At 34.7% G+C, this 20532-nt stretch overlaps 1 protein-coding gene across 1 annotated transcript in view; it reads left to right on the forward strand.

Annotated features, from left to right (window-relative positions):
• The first annotated feature begins 44 nt into the window (after positions 1-44).
• LOC123670660 overlaps positions 45-20532 on the forward strand; it is a 108588-nt gene continuing 88100 nt past the window's right edge. The window contains exon 1 of the mRNA XM_045604175.1: positions 45-353. Coding sequence (XP_045460131.1) covers positions 299-353 — 55 coding nt within the window. The 5' untranslated portion in view covers positions 45-298. The remainder of the gene's footprint in view (positions 354-20532) is intronic.

The following is a 20532-nucleotide window of genomic DNA, read 5'->3' on the forward strand; positions in this document are numbered from 1 at the left end:
CTGCGCCAAAGGCTCCCCCGAGTGCCGTTCCGTCACTTGGCACTTGGTCCAGCGCGTCTGAGCCAGCGGCGGTCTTGCATCCCCTTGCATCCAGCGACGTCGGTCCGAGCGTCGCGACGGTCCCTCCTTGTACGGGACGACGTGTTACAGGCGTCCGGTGCGCAGTGTTGAACGTTCAAAGAACGGCCGTTTGATGACCGGAACGTCATTTTAGTTTGCCGAAGAGTTACCGAACTTCTGGATCGGTATCTTTGATGAAGGGATGTTTTGAACTGGACTGTTTGAAGGGAGTTTGACAATGAGGTTTCTTTGGGGATTTGTCGATCTTTTTGCCGTTATTTGTTTTGCTGGAGGTAAGTTTATGAGTTGTTGGGTGTTCTTTCAATATTTTCAACAGATGATTGAACTACTACGGAATAATGTTATTGAAGAAAATTATGAAAGGACATTGATTGAAATGTCACGATGTTGTGATTTCAATACTTATAAATAATTGGATTGATTCAAGATTTGTTGGGTAATGGTTAAATAAGTGTATAATGATAATTTAATTAAAATTACACAAAATGATTTTCACAAATATTTTAAGAAAAAATCTTGTTTTTTTTATATGTTAAGGACCGAATTCATTAAATATATAATAATAACTTGTTGTTGCCAAACTAAGGAAAAAGGTATATCATAAATTGTTAACAGGGTGAAGTAGAACCGCATATCACTATGCAATATTTTCTTGTCGATCTTATTTGAAGTATGAACTGAAAAAAAAATGAATTATGAAATATGATTAATAGAGTTAATCAAGTGTATATTTATTTCATTTTGGTCTTCTTCCATTGAATGAATTTTTCAGTCGAAATTAACAATCAAAAACATTCGCAATAGAGTAATTTCGACATTCCAATGACGTTTTCTTATAAAAATTATTCTTTAAAGGCATTAACGTATATATGGGTGAAATATTTGCAGCGCTTGTTCATTAGTCCAATTTCAATTTATTTCTTTAAATGTCAAGTATCTGATATTTGATTAGATGATCTTTATTCAACGCAATATTGTTGTTTTTCGTAAGTCGTTTTTCTTTTCAAAAGAGAATGCTCAGAAACAAGCTTGAGTGTGTATTATAATTGTCGTGTTCTGTTACACTAAAATTGTAACTGAAAGTTAAGTCTTAGTAGAAAGTATATGAGATAAACCTTATAATAAACGCTCATAAAACGAAAAATGTGCTGATATTACAATCAGAACACTTGCCGCTAATTAACTAACAAGTGTATTTACGCTTGTTTCTGATCATTCTTTTCTGTTATAAATAAATCATATCAATAGTCATGAATGCAACTTCTGAAGTAATTTATTTCCTTTAATACTCCGAATCAGACATGTGTTCTCATAACGTTTTTTCAATCAAATTAAACGAACTATCATATGGCGAAGTTTGTCGTTGAGATAATAAATCACCCTGTATAGAGATAAATTGTCGATAAATCCTGAAAAATACTACTATTATGCTTACGTGCTACGATTATATCGGAAACATTATTTTTCGCATGACCTCCATATTTGAAAGTATTTCACTTTTTCTGAAGCGGGAGTAATGTGAGTCCTTTACTCATACGACAAGCATTGAACATGGAATTTACTTACTCTCATTCTGTGGCAAATTAGGTCATTCTGCCATACCTTTATAATGAAATCGTTCATTCAAAATCTCGCCACTTCAGAGCTCGTTTGAGTTTAAAACTCATGATAGAATTTCATTGCCGTCTGCACTTGCATAATAAATGAATAGTATTGTTATATTCATTTAATATTGATATAAACATTAATATTGTAACCATTAATAATTCTAAAAAAAGATATTGAAGAATTGATCGCATTATTTGGTATATCAATATTCACTGCTCTTAACTCGCTGGAAGTTGAAAGTTTTTTAACGCTAATATCAGCACTTCTATCGGTCAGAAAATATTTTGATGAGCGCTGAAAGCAGGAGCCTGTATAGAAATAGAATTCGGGATATTCAGCTATGTATTTTATTTAGCAATCCCCAGAAGTATTTTCACCTACTTTCTGAGTAAAATATCTTTCAATTCTTTAACTAACAAAAAGTCTATGATCTGTTTTCTCTTTCCACAGAATTATGTACATTTTATAAATGGAAATAAAATCGATACAACAGTTATCTTTGGATACTATCGTGAATGCTTTATTTATATAAACGATGCAATCATTTATAGGTGCCAAAAAGATTGATTTCAAGTCCCGGACATCACCTATAGTGAGCCTTATTAGTACATCGGATCTTAACGAACCCGCAACGCAATGATTGCATCGTTTATATAAATAAAGCATTCACGATAGTATCCAAAGATAACTGTTGTATCGATTTTATTTCCATTTATAAAATGTACATAATTCTGTGGAAAGAGAAAACAGATCATAGACTTTTTGTTAGTTAAAGAATTGAAAGATATTTTACTCAGAAAGTAGGTGAAAATACTTCTGGGGATTGCTAAATAAAATACATAGCTGAATATCTCGAATTCTATTTCTATACAGGCTCCTGCTTTCAGCGCTCATGGTAACTACTAGAATTAGTGAAAATTAATTTTTTAATTGAAATAATTTTTTTTTATTATCTCAGCCATAACAAAGTTTTCAGCTGAAGCTGAGAAATTAATCAGTTTGCTGTTAAATCCGAATTTTTTATTTTTTTGGCTGGCAACATCTTGTCTTTTCGAAAATACCAATAAATTTTGATGTCAACTCAATTTCTGACCGCAAGACATGCTTTTATCATAGAATGATGTAACCAAAGTTCGGTTTGCTCTCTTGGGGAAATATACTAGTAATATACTCTCGCTATGAGTTTCATCTATTTGTTTAATCACAATATTCTTTGACTCACTCTTTGTACATTTTTCGGTATTTTTGGAGAAATCAATTTACCACTATTTTAGCAGCAGTTTCTTCAATAGTTTGATCACCCATCTTCGCAACACCTTTTTAAAAAACTTTCGAAAACAGATAAGGCAAAGCGAGCATATTTCTCATATTTACACAATAGCAATATGGCTACCCTTTTTTTCAGTCTTCGTGGTAACTAAATGCAGTTTCTATGTCACCTATATAATTGTGTATTTAAAGTTCAAATGTGATATTGACAACTGATTTATTTCCTTTGATGATTCGACATACATTTCATTTCCATCAATCTCTGCACTGTCATTCGGAATATCGATGTGATATAGTGCATTCTGCGAAATGTACCCATATGATAGTTCGTTTCGGTTGTCGCACTAAGAAAACAATTACATTGCTGCTTTTGCAAATTGAAATTTGAACCTTATGAACACATTGTCATTTAATTTGCGAATTTTCTATATAGCTCAATATTTGCATCCCACTTGGACTGTTTACTTTCGTTCTCACTAATTGGTTTCAACATTATGGCCCTAGTACTTATCGCCTGAGGTTGTTGACAACATATGAAATGAATATTGCAAAATAGAGCTGCAGGTTCGGTGAAATTGAATATGGCTGCATTTGTTTTGATGGGAGAGTATGATAGTAAAAGTTTTATAAACTTCCATGATTCATCGAGTTATTTCGATACAAAGTAAAAAATTTTTGTTAACGATGATCCATATCTACCCCAAGGTTGGAAATCAAAATACTGATTCAATTGTTCACACCTTCTACAGAGTGTTCCTAAATTGGAGGTACGAAGGAATTGAAAGATTCCTTGGGTAATTTTAAGAGAAAAAGTCTTATGAACATGGGCCTGTAAACTCTTGGCTCTCGAGATACAGAGTGTTTCTTGTAGTCCTTCCTTTTTTGATGCTTATACTAGTTTATGGAATCTTCATTGATATCTGCTGCAGATTGGGTAAATAAATACCAAACTTATAATTAATTCATACCTCACAGCTTACTAACTGGATCCTCATAATAAAATGAATTTTCCTCAGGATAACTAGAGAGCTGTTTGGATTTTTTTCTGGAAATTGGTAATAGATACGACAAAACTACAGGAAACCAAAAAGTGTAGTACTGGACCAGATTTTTTCTATATTTTTCTAAATTACTAGTGGTTCACCAAAAAAAAAGGTCTGAAGGAAAGAAGCGGACACCCTTCTAAAAAAAATATCACTCTGTAGATTTGTATTGAAAATTAGCATATCATATGATGAAACCTAAATTGAAAAGGGAAAGTGCTATGAGGAATAACTTGAGGAAATCTCGAAAACAAAGCGTTTGTAGACCCATGTTATAGGACTTTTCTCCTCAAAATGATTCGAAGAATATGTCATTTTCATTTATACCTCCAATTTGGGAACATTCTCTTCATTCAATTCAAAACTGCTATCTTCACAAGTAAATAGCAATTAACTCAGTTCAGTTCCTTGTTAACTGCAGTAATGAAATTTTGTGACAAGAATTATACAAAAACCGAAAACAACGGGTAAGTGTATACCGATGACGAATGCAAAAATCATAGATGGCAAAACAAGGGTTGAAACCGACATAGCGGATAGATAAAGGAAAATAATGAACCTCAGACATAGTAGTGCACGTAGTGCAATAAAAGTAATCTTCTTGAAAGCTATAATGAACTCATAAACCGTAAAATGGTCCGATTTATTACTGCCGTGTCGACCTCAAAGAAAAATAGAATGATTATTTGTTCATTTTATGGAAAAATTTTCGTTCTTGGGCTTCGTTGTGCGAGAACTTTGAAATTTCATATTTTGGGAGGCGGTAATTACACCCAGGCAGAATGGGTGAAATTGAATTTTTCAACCCAAAATAGTTATTTATAATACAAGTGCAGAAGGCATTGATATTCTTCCACGAGTTCAAAATTCAAAAACGAGCCACGAAGTGGCGAGTTTTGGAATGAACGAGTGGTAGAATGAGCCTTCTGTACGAGTATTATACATTATTTTCTCTAATTCATTGCATTTTCATTGAAATTAATGAAATATTTCCATTAATATAATTTAGTGATTTTTGCATTGAAAAATGTTGGTTGGCAGAAATGATTTCTTTAAGGCAATTTGATGAATTGACAGATAAAGCCGTAGCGGAAAGTTCGGAGTGCCAACATATAATAATAAAATATAATCATGAAAACTGTGCGTTTCTGATATATTCTCGCACGATTTTGTTCTACAAGATGTGGAAGAATGGACGGAATAACCACAGAATTAGAGAAAAGATATACCTTCATCGATTCCACTCGAACAAAAGAAATTTCCGTTTGTTCTCGTTAAATTTCAATTTTTCGTAAAAATTCATCCAATGAAACATAAGTACCTGAGTCCAATTCCAATCCAAAGATTCGATACGAAAGAATATTTCCCGATGTTCGATTGTCAATTCGAAATAAGTATTTCATTATAAGGGTCCGTGTAATCGAATACAGATTGATGTTAATGAACCGAATAACAAATCGAATTGAAAGTGAATTATATTTTTCCCCTTATTTTTCGAACCACTGTGAAAAGGGCACTGTGCCGATCTCTTTGCTTCAGATTAGATTGGCCGGGGATCCCTAGGGATGAGAGATTCCATATAATTTAACGCGGTTATCTCAAGCGGTTTAACCCGGTAAGTAGTTATGTAATTAGGCAAATTTCTTGGGGTCCTGTCAAATGCCCCAAGTGATGCAGTAACCTACTTTTGATGTTGAAATGATTGAACGCACTAATGAACACGAGTATCTGATGAAAATTCGGCTCGTTGAAAATTATTCTGATATACCAGATGAACCTTTCGATCAATGAGGAATTCTCTTCAATTTAGGTTATTACTGCCAATGCAAATTTGATCTTCATTCATAACTTTTTCAAATAACCTACAAAATTTATTTGAATTTGGTTTTCAAAAATGGTTTAATCGCTTCGATACAGCTGAACGAAGTGACACCAGCACCAAGTAGCAAATTCGTACAATACATCTATGCAAAATATGAAATGACAGATATGTATGAAGAATGCATGTGCTCTTAATTTTTTATTACTTTGTTGTTGGCTCATCCTCTAAATTGATCAAATTTTAGGTGTCTATGTAATATATGTAATCAATGATGAAGTCACCACGCTTCGCTATGGCAGGTATGATTATGATGTATTTTTATTAGTGTTTGGCACTGAAAGTCAAGCTAATGATTTCCATCAGCAGAAATTATGATTCAGAATGTTCAATATTTTGAGAAGATTTTAAAACTATTTATGATCATTGTAAAAATAATGAACTAGAATTAGGTGATTTCATCTTATTCTAGTTCATGATTGTTACAATAATCATAAATAGTTTTCGAAACTTCTCATGAGTCATTTGGCTCATGTTAACTCATGTCCTCTACAAATTATTATTATCGAGATTATTATTATTAAATGGAACGAGAGCTGAGGTTTGGAACCTATATAAACTAAGAAATGAAAAAAAAGGAAAAACTTGAATAAACAGAAGTACACCAGAAAAAACTAAACTAAAAATACACCAAAAATCACATAAAGCAACGCAGTCAACGCAGGTTTTATATGTATATAATTATTAGATCTTCTCTCAAGCGACGCTCTTCAAAGGATGGTAGGTGGAGTAGTTTAGGTCGTTCTTCATAGGTGGTTGGTCTAGACCAACCATATGGGATCCTTGTAGCCCATCTCAGCACCTTCTCAAGTGCTTCGATATATCACATTAGGTGGGGGTTCCATGCTGGACCGGAAAATTCCATAATAGGTAGAATGTCGGCGTAATAGAACTTCGCACAAACTTCTGGGTGACATCCATGAAAGCCTTGCTCATCAAGTAGGTAGATCGTCTCGCCTTTGATACCACATACTCAAAATCCTGGACCACTTAAGATCCTCCGTCATTATCACTCCCAAGTCATTATGGCTGTCTATTGTTTTTAAAACAGTATTCTTCAAAACAAAGCTATGTTTGGGATTATTTTTGCCGACATGCAAGACTACACATTTTTCAACATTCAGGGGGAGCAGCCACTCAGTACACCACCTCGAAATCGTCTCAAGATCTTTCTGTAGGATGTAATGACGAAGAAGAGGATTGGCATACAATTTAAGATCGTCAGCATATTGATAGCAGATGTTCATAAATGTTGCACAAATGGATCAAATGTTCATAAATGTTGCACAAATATTCTGTACTTTTTGAAATGATTATATAGGAAAAGTTCACAAAATTTATTTACCTTTCCTCTACAATCATTCATAAAAATTGCACAAATATTATGTTTTTTTTTCAACAACACAGTCAAAGATGCACAAAAATGTGTAAATACTTTACGCAATATTAGTGCTAGTCCAGCACCAATTTGTTCACATTAGGTTGACAATCGTTAATTGTCCAACCATTTTAAAAAGTACAGAGTGGGGAGACAAAGAAGTGATATAGCTTTGTCTCCAAATTACATTGTTTATTCTAGCACATTTTCACCTAAAGATATCTAGGGTTTCACACGTTCGCATTAAACTTGCCTTTGCACAAAGTTCAAAGTTGCACCCGTCTGTTTTTTTATTTTACTCTAAATAATCCTATTTTGACCCAGCCATGCGAAAATCGTGTGTTCACAGCTGATGTAGGCGCCAGCGGATATTTCTTTCAAAGGACTTTGTGAATAGTGGTGAATGAATTATGAGGTGGGGATAAAAAAAAGGGTGCACTGGAAAAGCAAGACGCTTGCTTTATCAGGCCAAACAAACATTCAAAATCAAATAAAGGTAGTTGGTTGAGATGCACCTTTATTATACCCGATATTCGAGGGTTTTTAATTACACAATCACAGTTTATAAATACAAGTCGTCCGAGGTTATCGCTCGGTACGGTGGATATTTCGCACACCCCTGGAATATTTTCTGACAGCGATCGATGGCCAGTCATTCATTTTGTTTCCATAGATTATTATGACAGTTGGTCAGAGACAACAATGAGACGCACAACTCCCCACTAAATTTTATCCGATATTTTGCATTCTTGTCTCGCACATCTTCAAAGGCAGTTTGAGATGGCGCCACATTCGCTTTGTGCATTTACGCGCGGGAATTTCAAATTATTAATTTAAATCTCATTGTTTTTAGGCTTTGAGGTCTTGGAGCAATTTCGCGTAACCATAATATTAATACTGAAATTTTTGCAATGCTGAATATTATGATTATTAATTAAGAAAAACTTCTACTCTTCAGGTACCTGACAGCTTTAAAATGCTCCTTAAAGTTTTAGACTTTTTCCTATACTGCTTTTTGATTTCCCATAATTGACTTCTTTGTGATGGATAATCTTAACCAACTTCCTTTTCCTGGGTGACTCATGGAAAAATTTTCTGTGGAGAATTCTACCACTTTTTTTTGGTATTTGTGGCGGATTCAACGTCAGCATCTAAAAACGATGTGAATTTATACTTTCATATATCTTACGCTATCTGAAAAATTTTTGATTTCACTCATATTTAAATATTTCTGATAAACTTCGATGTAGAAAATTAATCACAAATCTGTGCATATAAACAGGTTAATACAAAAAATTTATCAATATTTATATACATATAAAATATATCTGTCTTTGTGCTATCTGAGTAGATCTGCATTGTAGAAATCGAAGGAATTGGTTAATCTAAAATCTGCATTTCTCAGTAGCCTAAGCTTTATTGTATCAATATATGACTACGAAGTGAAATGTTCAGAGCATATTCCATAATTTCAGACATTCAATCCTGTGAATCTCATTCCTCATGAGAGTTTAGACAGATGAATAAAAACGATGTTTCAGAAGATCGAAGATAATTGATTACAATTTATTAGATAACCTTGCTGGGCTGAGCGAAGAATTCTCAAGTCAAAATTCAGAAAAGTCCTGCAAAGGTATTTTCTGATCGCATTTGCGAATTGTTGGGCGACAATAATTATCAAGTGAGTTTCTGGTTTCTTTTCATGACCTGTCCTCTTATTCTTTGCAGCGTTTTTAGGATGGGTTGCGTCGTAAACGACGTATTGGATTGTTCTTGTGTAGATAATATATGAGTATCTAGTATTGGAGGAGTATATTGTGAGTTTTCGAGTCCAGGAAGTTAGATAACGTGAATTTCCCATTGGCCGTCAATATCTATGGTACATTAAAATTGAGGCGTGTAGATTTTTGACCCAGAATAGATAATTATTTAGTATTGGAGAGCAGTATCCAGAGAGTGTTTGAGTCCAGGATCTGAAGTCAACAAGCTCAATAATAAGTTAGTTAAGGAAACTGTTATAATGTCCAATTCAAAAAGTATTTACCATAAATTCTTTTATACAATTTCTATGTACAAACATCTGTATGATTCGATCTGGTCTGCCCGGATTATTTAGTAGTAGATTGTCTTTTTTTATTCAACTTGGGTATTTCACTACTCACAGAGGTCACCACAGTAAACACCTATAAAATTCCCTGCTACAGTTATTGTTATTTTGCAGAGCCCGTTCAATTCTACCGGATATTATATATTTGTTGGTTTCTTAGGTAATTATAATTTGACACAGACAGTTTGAGTGATTGTGATTCATCCTTGTGCCCTCCTATTTTCCATCTTTGAAGTATTTCAGGTTCCGATTCACTTAGCCCACACTCTGACTTTTTCCCGATCTTTATACGGAATCAGTGGCGCCCTATAAGATCTCTCCCGAAATAGCTAGCGGCCTGTGTGGGGTCCGCAAAAGAAGACTTTGACAAAAGAAATATTACATAGGGTGACTCACATGGAATAGTTGCTGAAAGTTCATTTCTAAACGATGCAAGGATCATTAATATTCAACAATGTCTCTTGCATTCTGTAACAGCTCAGGTGTTACTACATTATCGAAGACTACATGCGAAGACTATTTTCTGGTGAATATCGTTTTCCCTTTTGTTGGCCTGTGTGTAATGGAAGAATCCGGAACCGGCGTATTCGCCATTTTGCAACAACAACATTTTTACAATCTGAATCTGAAAAAAACCTTTCCTATCCTCTGAGTGCTGCATGAATACTTTTGCAGATAAATTGACGTTCTCAACACCAACATAAATTGCGCTTGCGATGATTTCAATTCTCATTACTAATGAAATTGAATTAGATTTTCGTTTCAGGCAGTATCAGGTCAATTTATTATTAAAAAATCGAGTTTGATGTGATAACCCACAGGTTTTTATTGAATTGATATTTATTAAATAACAACGAATTTAAAATAATACATATTCCTACTAATTTATAAATTTAAAAATAATAATTTACAAATTTCAATTTTTTTTGAGCTTTCACTACCTACAAAAATCATCCGTCAGTTTCTTCGTTTAAGTTTCTGTAGGGTCGATGGAAGCATTTTTTTCTGGATCCAATTCCTCTGCATCATCTCCGATCATTCAGTTTGTTCATTTTTGTTTATGTATAGAGGAGGGTATTAAAATTAAATTAGCAATATTCATGGTTTTTCACCTGATTGGCAGAGATGTGTTAGTATTATTATTCTGATTTTAATGGAATAATAATAAATAAAATTAATGAAATAATTAATATGTATTTACTTTTAGTAAATCCATGGAGTGGTTCGCCATTTTTGAAATAAAATACACAAATTGGCTTCATTTTTGCAGACATGTTGACTAGACGTATCAACAATGCAGCACTACATAAACAGAATCTAGTAAGAATATTGACATGAAGTTTTGGTGAAATACTCCAGTGAATAGGTTACCCCCCGTTCTTTTACATATTATGGAAAAATTAGGATTAACAAGATCGCATATTTTCAATGCTAGCTCATTATAATATTACTGCAAGAAACGCAGCTCATAAGCTTGACTTAATATAAAGTTAATCCAATACATCAATTCTGAGGAAATTATTTTCGGCTCATCTGGTTCTTTACACCAACTTCGTTATTGCGGACGAATTCATTAATCAAGTAATGAGAAGAGTCATACATCCGGAAATCAAATTAATGCATTAGTGGCTTTCAAATATTGAGATATATGAGAATATAATAATTTCAAAATTAGCTGGATTTATTTAATTGGGATCTCAATTTTGAAGCGGAGCTCTAAAATCTGTTATTACTGAAAGTCTATATCGAAATATTCATTATCTATTCAGTAATTATGCAAAACGTGTAGTGTGTTCAAGCCCATATTCACACAAATTGTTCATATCTATTTACATTAGGTGAGCGCAGAGAGTTATCAGATGTCGTATAAAACGCTTTGTTGTCGATTCAAGTTGCGCAAATCTAATTTCGGGTAAAATATTAGATTTCACATGTAACCGTGTTATTCGTTGACGAACTAAATTGTATATTATGGTGCTACAACGTTGAGATAAAGATTGCATATTCTAAATGGAAGGTATTTTGAACCATATTTACGGAACCTCTAGTCGGATTTTGTTTATATAAATCAACTTAATCGCGGCATACAACATCATAATTCATCATGAAAATTTAAATATTTCAAGGCTATTCGTTTGAGAGTATTCACGTTTACGGCCGGCCGGGAAGATACAATTGAAATTTAGGACAGATAAGTCATCAAGAGATCGAGCCTTATTATTTCAGACAACGGTACCAAAACTCGAAAATTATCGACATAGGGACGAAATAATGAAGTGACTACCGTCCAAAACAAGGAATTGCTTAAGAAGAAATATTTGTTTAGTTCCGTAGCTGAGTAACTACTTCCGGCATTGATTTTGTCTCGGAAATTGCCACTTTCCCACACTAGTGAGGGAATATTTTTGTCATAATAAATATTTCATTCAATATAATATACAGGGTGGCCATTTGAAAACGAAACAGACGAGATTACAGACGAAATAAAGTTTTTCGATAGAAATGCTCGGACAGGTCGATTTCTGTTTCGAGGGGGACAACTTAAGATGAAGGTTACGGACGCATAGCGCTTCAACCCTTGCTACTACAACCCTCACTCCCAAATTTTGAATAGGGAAGATGGGGTGAGTGATACCTCATTTGAAAGGTATTTTTATACTGATTTCAGCACAGTAATTGTTTTTTTATTTTATGCATTAGTTCTCGAAATATTCTCAACTAAGTATTTGAAAATGAAGTAGTGTTTTTATGGCACTTGTAGTGTTTTGTGAAAAATCGACATTTTGAGCTTCAAAACAACCATGACTGTGGCTTCCTACCTAACTAACTAACGCATGAATATTTCGAGAACTAATGCATAAAATGAATAAACAATTACTGTGCTGAAATCAGTATAAAAATACCTTTAAATTGAGGTATCACTCACCCCATCTTCCCTATTCAAAAATTGGGGGTGGGGGTTGTAGCAGCAAGGGTTGAAGCGCTATGCGTCCGTAACCTACATCTTAAGTTGTCCCCCTCGAAACAGAAATCGACCTGTCCGAGCATTTCTATCGAAAAACTTTATTTCGTCTGTAATCTCGTCTGTTTCGTTTTCAAATGGCCACCCTGTATATTCATAATAATATAGTATAATCGAGAATTTGAAAATATATCACAATCCGACATCGTCATCCAATCATTTTGGGTAATAATTGCATATACTCCCTCTATCTGTTTATTAATCTACCAATTATTTTCTCAATAACACATAGATAAGATGACATAATGATTTGAGATCGAAAAAAAAACGATATAGTATCGAGAGAAGCAGAATTCATTATTACATTTTCCACATTATGACGCACTGAAACGAGACAATTCTTTCAGATCCCAGCAATCTCATTTCCTCCGGCTCGGGACTCAAAAAGGAAAATATGACGGAAATCCCCAAAGCAGAGCAGAATCCGAAGGGTCTCCAGAATTTAATCAAAGTCCCAATGAACAAATTAAAACTGACATAGTTGAGCAGATCTGAAAAGAATTTAATCAGGATTGTTTTAATTGTGAATCTATTTCCTCCACTTCTCCTTAGTATGGACTGACAAATCTGTCTCCAAGAAAGGATTAACTCTTCCGTTTTTTTTTGTTCAGATTATGCTCAAGAGTTCCACTCGAAATGAAAACGTCATTATCCTACTCAAGAGAATAAGTCTGCTACTTTCAGTTCGGATGGATGTACTTCAGGGAGTTTGGAATTTACACTTCCGGTAATCACTTCGCCTCCTTCCGTAATACTATAAGAATTATACTTTTCTGGCAGATTTGAGCGGAGAAATCCCGAAATTACAACCTGAAGAATAATAAAGTAATATCAGCAATCTGTGCTATATAAGCTGATGATATTCCAGTGGCGTGGCTAAAATTTGTGGAGTAGGGTATCTGCCCCGTGTTTTTTTAAATTTTTATACTTTGTAATCATATCCTCTTGATGTACTGGTTTTTTCACCATAATTTGCCCCCCCCCCCCCTTTAACTTTGAAACAAAAAGAGGTACAAAAAAATGTTTTCTACAAAAATTTCATGAAATTGACTAGTATTTCTTCAAAATGATTTCACAACATGAAATATAAAAAGAGGAGGCAACATATTGATTGCAACTTCATTTTTTTCAAATGAAACATCCTGTATATTTTTCCATTTTTGACTAGTTCTTTTTCCCTGAATTCGAATATATAATATTGTAACGAATTCGCAAGCCCTACGCCACTGCCTCTTTCTAGAAGGTACCGGAAGCACCGAGAGCTGGATAGAAAGATCAAGACGCTTCTAGAGAGAGATGCGAGCGGTATATAACCAATCGAAGCCGCAGAGCAGGCCAGTGCGATAGAAACGGCGGTCAGTGCCGTACACTCAATTAGATATAAGTTGTAGAAATAAATTAATGTAGTAGTAAAAATAAATTAGTGTAATAGTTGGAATAAATCATCTGTAAATAGTTATTTATAGTTGTGTACCTGAAATAAATTAGTGTTAGCCAGAAGTACCGATTTAATTAACCGAAAAACGTAACAATATGTTTGCTCTATCTCTCTTATTTTGAGTACCACAGAGTTTCAAATTTTGAGAACCACCTGGCATGCTCAGTAATCAGTTTTCAAGTGGTAGGCTGCGATAACTCAAAATGCCCTTTTTTGAGTTATCTCGTTGGCAACGATATGATTCGCTTTTCACTATAAATTGGAATTGGATGATTTGCATGCAACTCCATATATTCTCCCCTTGTAACTTCCTAATTTTTATTGTTCTTCACATAAAGTGAAAATATTTCAAACTTTTCCACTTCTGTATAGTGTATATTCGATGAATAGTTTCATTCAATGACAAACGTATGTCATATATCGTTGCCAACGAGATAACTCAAAAAAGGGTATTTTGAATTATCGCAGCCTTCCACTTGAAAACTGATTACTTGGCTTGCTAGGTGGTTTATTAAAATTTGAAACTATGTGGTACTCAGAATGAGAGAGCTAGACCAAACATATATTAAATAGTCGGAATCAGGGAAAAAAAAAACTAGTCAAATATAGAAAAATATACAGGGTGTTTCATTTGAAAAAATGGAGTTGCAATCAATATGTTGCCCACTCTGTATATTTTTCATTTTCTGAGATCATTTCAAAAAATACTAGCCGATTTCGTGAATCTTTTGTAGGAAACAATTTTTTGTACCTCTTTCAGTACCAAAGTTAAAGGGGGGGTAAAATTATGGCGAAAAACCCGGTACAGAGTGTCCCAAATTCGATGCTCACTGAGAGCAACTCGAGAACTATAAGACTAAGAGAAAAAAAGGACCACCGATCTTTCTTTTCGAGATAAAATTTTCGAATTAGCTATGTCATCACGGGTCACTGAATATCTATTAAATTGTAATCTTATGAGTCCATCGCAACATGAATATTTGAGAGGCAGATCGGTTCAGACTGCGGTCGCACAGTTCATAAACAATATTCTGAAGTACCTAGAACAAGACAAAATAGCTGCTGGAATTTTTATAGATCTCTCTAAAGCTTTCGACTGCGTTAATAGAGAACTCTTAATACATAAGTTAGAGAAATATGGAATTGTGAGAAATGCTCTGAACTGGTTTGTCTCTTTTCTATCAGATAGATGGCAATGCGTAAAAGTTAGTAAAAACAATACTACTGTGTCTTCAGATTGGTTGAAAAATGAGGTTGGAGTTCCACAAGGAGGTGTTTTAGCATCACTTCTATTTTTGATAATGATCAATGATTTGTTTTTTTCGGCAAATGAGATTGAAGATTCTGACATAACCAACTATGCAGATGATACCAATCTACTAGTAGCAGGTATGAACTCCAATCAGTTAGAGCAGAAATGTGCCATAATTTACAACTGGGCAGAACAGTGGTTTTTGAAAAATAATTTTGTAATGAATACCACTAAAACCAATATTATAATATTTCGTGCAAGTAATATAAAACCTAAACCGTACACAATAAATTTTAACAACTTCACCGTAAACACAACAGAAAGCACCAAATTCCTCGGAATTGTCATAGATGAGTTTTTAAAATGGACTCCACATATAAACAACTTGGTGAAAAAACTTAACATATTCTGTTATGCTCAAAGAATATTAAACAAATATGTGGATGAAAAAATTAAAAAAATTCTATATTTTGCTAACTTTGAATCCTTGATTAGATATGGAATAATTTTTTGGGGAATTAGTGCCTCAGTACAGTCGGTATTTATTATTCAAAAGAGAGTAGTAAGAATACTTTTGAACTTGAGATACAGGGAATCGTGTAGGGGAAAATTTAGGTCCTTGGGAATATTAACTGTATATGGTCTTTACTTGCATGAATGTTTGTTGTATCTTCATAGAAATAAAGCTGAATTCCTTCAGAATAATACAAATTTCACCTACAATACAAGAACAGCCAATATTAATGTTCCCATGCACAGGTTGACTATATCCGAAAAGTGCCCTTCTTATATGTGCATACGAATTTTCAATAATTTGCCCCAAAATATTAAATATATACAGAATTATAGACAATTCAAATCAAAAACTAAGAAGTTCTTGATAGATCTTGAGGTGTATGGTTTAAATGATTATTTCGAACGGAAATTGTAAAATATTTAGTTATAGGTTGAGTTTATTTGATTAGAGTTAAGTTATGTATTATTGACACTATTTCATTTCTTCTTTATGTATTCTCAGGGAATATTTGAAATAAAGTTATCTATCTATCTATCTATCTATCTATCTAATAATATTTATATTAGAAAGCAGATCGTATATATTTTGAATCATAGAAATTAATTACCGTTCCTGAATGTAAGGGAGAGTTGATGTTTTATGAATCGGACAAATATCACTTGATTAGTGGAACTTATACTATATAGTCATCTAAAAAAATAATGGATTTCTTTTTACTACACCTCATATCAAAAAATAGGGCATTGCTTTGTTATCCACTCGAAGTGAAATCCTAATGATTGTATTTCCGCCCATTAGCTTTGAGCTTGTCGGTATCTATTTCCAACCAGCTTCTGCCAAACTTCATCATAGGCATCTTAATTACGCTGATTCCATTCACTCAGAAGATTATAAGCCCGTTCAGTTTCATCCCTTCAGATAAAGCAGTTCAGGACGGAAAACCCCTCGATGTTTATAACCTTTCACTGTGATCTTTTCAGAGATAGCCAGCTTTGTACTCGAAACTTATCTCTCACGTTTTGTTTTGCGGAAAATATAAGGATTAGGATACATTTGGGCTTATACAAGCATGTTTTGAGGGGCAGTCTTTCCTGGCAGAAGATAGAACTTTTAATAGTGAATCCTTCCACTAAGAATCGGCAAAGAAAATCAAACAGCAGAGATAAAAAGAAGAATCAGGCTAACGTGGATGGCTTTTGGAAAGATGAAGTATATATTGAGGAATAACGACATCCCAGTAAACCTTAAAAGGAAAGTTTTCGATGCCTGCATATTACCGGTAGCGACATATGATCTGGAAACGATGGCAATAACTAAGAAGACCGCAAACCAGCTGAGGGTGATGCAGAGAGCGATGGAAAGAACTATGCTCAATGTCAGTCTTAGAGACAGAAAAAGGAATGAAGAAATCCGACAAAGAACTAGAGTCGTAGATATTATAGCGTGTGTTGCAGAATTGAAGTGGCAGTGGGTAGGACACGTGGCTCGACAAGACAAATCGAGATGGACATATAAAGTGACACACTGGCTACCAAGAACGACGAAACGCAGTGTAGGTAGACCACAAAGAAGATGGCTTAAAGCAGTATGCAGGAAATAGATGGTTTCAGATAGCTCAGGACAGGATAGCATGGAGAAACATGAAAGAGGCCTTCGTCCAGGAGTAGATAAGGGAAGGCTGACGAAGAAGAAGAAGATTCTTCCACTGAAATCGCCAATGTATATAAAATATTATGTAAAAATGGGTATGCCATCAACCTCCAAAGTCAAATGCGATTGAGTAGGTACGGCTCTGAGTCGAATCACCTGTTACAATACACAATGAACATTGAATGGTGCATGTCTCTTGTTGTGATTTTTTGTTCCAGATGCCACATATTTATTCAAAATTAATGTTCTTTATTTATTGGCATTCTTCAGATTTATGATGAATGCAAGCAAAATTCTGTAGAAGCAAGTCGATTGTATGTAGTAATATATCCGTCGAGAAATCAACATTTCATTAATTTCGGATTCAAATCCTTTTGATTTCTTTCTTTGTAGTCTTGTGAAGGCCAAGGAATAGCACTGAAAGTGTTCTTGAGATTATCATTGACTACTTGTAATCACTTATTACTTGGCCTAGCAAGACTTCACTCTTCAAAGTAATGAGGAAATTTAATGTATTATTTTTTACTTATAATTTTTTTATCTGGAAGTAGAACTGCCAAGATCCCAAAGCCAATTCCGGCCATAAAAATTTTCAATCGTAGCTCAGTAGCGCTATTCATTCACCGTAACAGTTGGGCCAACCTCATCTTCGAATAAGTGAGGTCCAATCACACCACCTGCCTGAAAACCGCACCAAACAGTGACATGTTTAGGATGGAGAGGCTTTTCAACAATCATTCTTGGATTTTCTGCTGCCTGCCAGTTAAAAATTGGCCTCACCACTGAATATAATTTTTCGATGAAAATGCGGATTTTGATGCATTTCAAGGATCCAATTAGCGAAGATACGACATTGCTGGTGTAGGATTCCACATATGCCTACTTATGCGTTTCGTCCCTGGCACACACGCCGGACTCATCAGTGTGACTTTGGTATATTTGTGTGTGTGCCGTGTCACAGACGCTTGGGGAATTTATTATTATCGGGAGCCGCCGGGACTCGAACCCGGCACCTTGTCGCATCTCGGTGAGTGAGTCTACAGTCTTAACCACTAGGCTACCGACTGCGGTGTTTATTGTTGCTATGTGGAACTTTATGAGAAGCCGCCACACTGGTAATCGACTTGCTTGAGTTCTTGTCTTAACTGAACTAAAACTGTAAGATCTCAATTTTTAGGCGTAATCTCGTTTGTGGAATACCTGATTTCCAAGATCGGGAGGGAATTGACGAACCTGAGTTGGTCTTCAGTGTCATACACGGTTTGTATTTTTCACCTCACTAAACTGTCGCAACAACTCGAATTTTTCTTCCAGTTTGACTGCCGTCCGAGAAGGTGCTTCACGTCAACCCAAAAGTAGTTCAGCTATGTGAACTGCGACTGCAAAATTTCACTAATTCTATAGTGAATTATATCAATTTCAATGTGTTGTTGAATAGTGTGTCTTTCATTTTTAGTATTGGCATAGTTTTTGCTTGTAAACTGTCAGTAGATTACAATTTCAAAAGTGAAAGCTGCCCAGATAGCGGTCTGTTAAAAAAAACTCTCATTGGAAAATCCTTCACCTTTTTTCTATGGCCCACGGTCTGTGCTTATAATATATGAATAATTCAGGACCCAAAAATAACATTTGTTGGTACCACCCTTTTGAGAGATATTAGCTCAAATGCGACAACGTGAAGCACTAGTTGAATCACCAAATAAAAGCCTGATTTCGCCCACTCAGACATTTTTAGCAGATATTTTAGGAAAACAACATCTAAATGGACTTTTATGGATAGCCATAATTCCACAGCGTTCAGATTCACCCACCAATCAAGGGACCCTATCAGAACTCATAGTATATTCATAGGCGATGAAAGTTTTATAGCGGTAACGGTTGAAATCCATCCCCGAAATCATTCTGTTCATTCTCGAACCTGCCGAAAATGAGGGCGATAAAAATATACCAATTGAAAAGTTCCACACACCCTTTGACGACGGCCGGGATCGCGCTGATCAAGGAAAGCACTTAAACTTTCCAACTGTTGAGAGGTAAAATATTTTTATGGTAAGGCACGATTGAGTTATAGGCGCTGACCCAGTTCCGGACTGATTAGGAACTTTTGGTGGTGGGGAATTTATGTGAATTGTTGGTTTTGTGTGGCACAATATCCTTACGATGATGGAGTACGTTGTAGACTGTCGGTTTCCCTGCAGACATTGATATGTAAATGCCGCGTAGGCGTTACATAAACAGCCAACTTTATGCCAGCTTCAGGCGGTCGAATATTCCGTATCTCTCTTTGTTCGTCGAGATAAAACGCTCAAGTTCAAGTTGCGAACTTGGATGCTGTGCGTATATCGCATTTCGTGACATTTCAATGTATGAGGTTTTGCACTTTATTAGCAGAAAAACTAGATATCTTGGATACTCAGTGACATTTAGTGTTACAGCCAGTGTGAATAATTTCTTCAACTTGGGTTTTTGGTAACGAAATTACATAAGCACGCTAGGGGAGCAATGTCGACCTTTTATCAGACGGAAAGGCACAGGAGGTTCATTTTATCAGATGAACTTTCATTTTCATAGAAAGTGACAGCGAAACTGCAGTTTTTGATTCAGTGCCATTATATTCGAGACTGAATTGCCGAAATGGAATCTTATTTGAAACACAAAAAAAGAGTCATTTTTAGCTATATAAATTAACGGAACAATATCAAATTATTTCTTGAAAACGTTATAAGAATTCAACAGTTGAATTATGTTTAATTAATTGGCGACGAAAAATATTTGCACCAAAGTGACGAAATGCATATTAATTGAATGAGAACAACCGAAACTGATTGTAAACATAATAGCAAATATAAGTTTCCCAAACGTGTTGTGTAGTCCGGTCCCGAAAACTTTCAATAGTATATGTTTTGTCGTCATTTTTACAATAACCTGCAACTTCATTTTGAATTTTGATCTCAAACCTACACTGAAAATTTCAAGTCTCGTGATAGTCCATCCAAAACATGATATCGTATCCAAACTCAAACGAAGAGTGTAAATCAATTAGAATAGCCATCTGCTCATCCATAAGTCTGTTGAATATCAAATCTCATGGATGTTTTATATTATTGACCCCCTCTGATGTCCACATATTTATCCAAAGCTTGACCTAATATGAAAAGGATCTACGAAATTATTAAGTTAATGTATACATGCGTAACGATACCTTCAAAACGTATATTTAAATTAACATCAGAACGAAATGGTATTTTATTAAATGGTTAAGGAGGATATCGGTTGATTGATACCTTT

Source organism: Harmonia axyridis, chromosome 1 (genome assembly GCF_914767665.1).
Source record: "Harmonia axyridis chromosome 1, icHarAxyr1.1, whole genome shotgun sequence".
Classification (NCBI taxonomy): domain Eukaryota; kingdom Metazoa; phylum Arthropoda; class Insecta; order Coleoptera; family Coccinellidae; genus Harmonia; species Harmonia axyridis.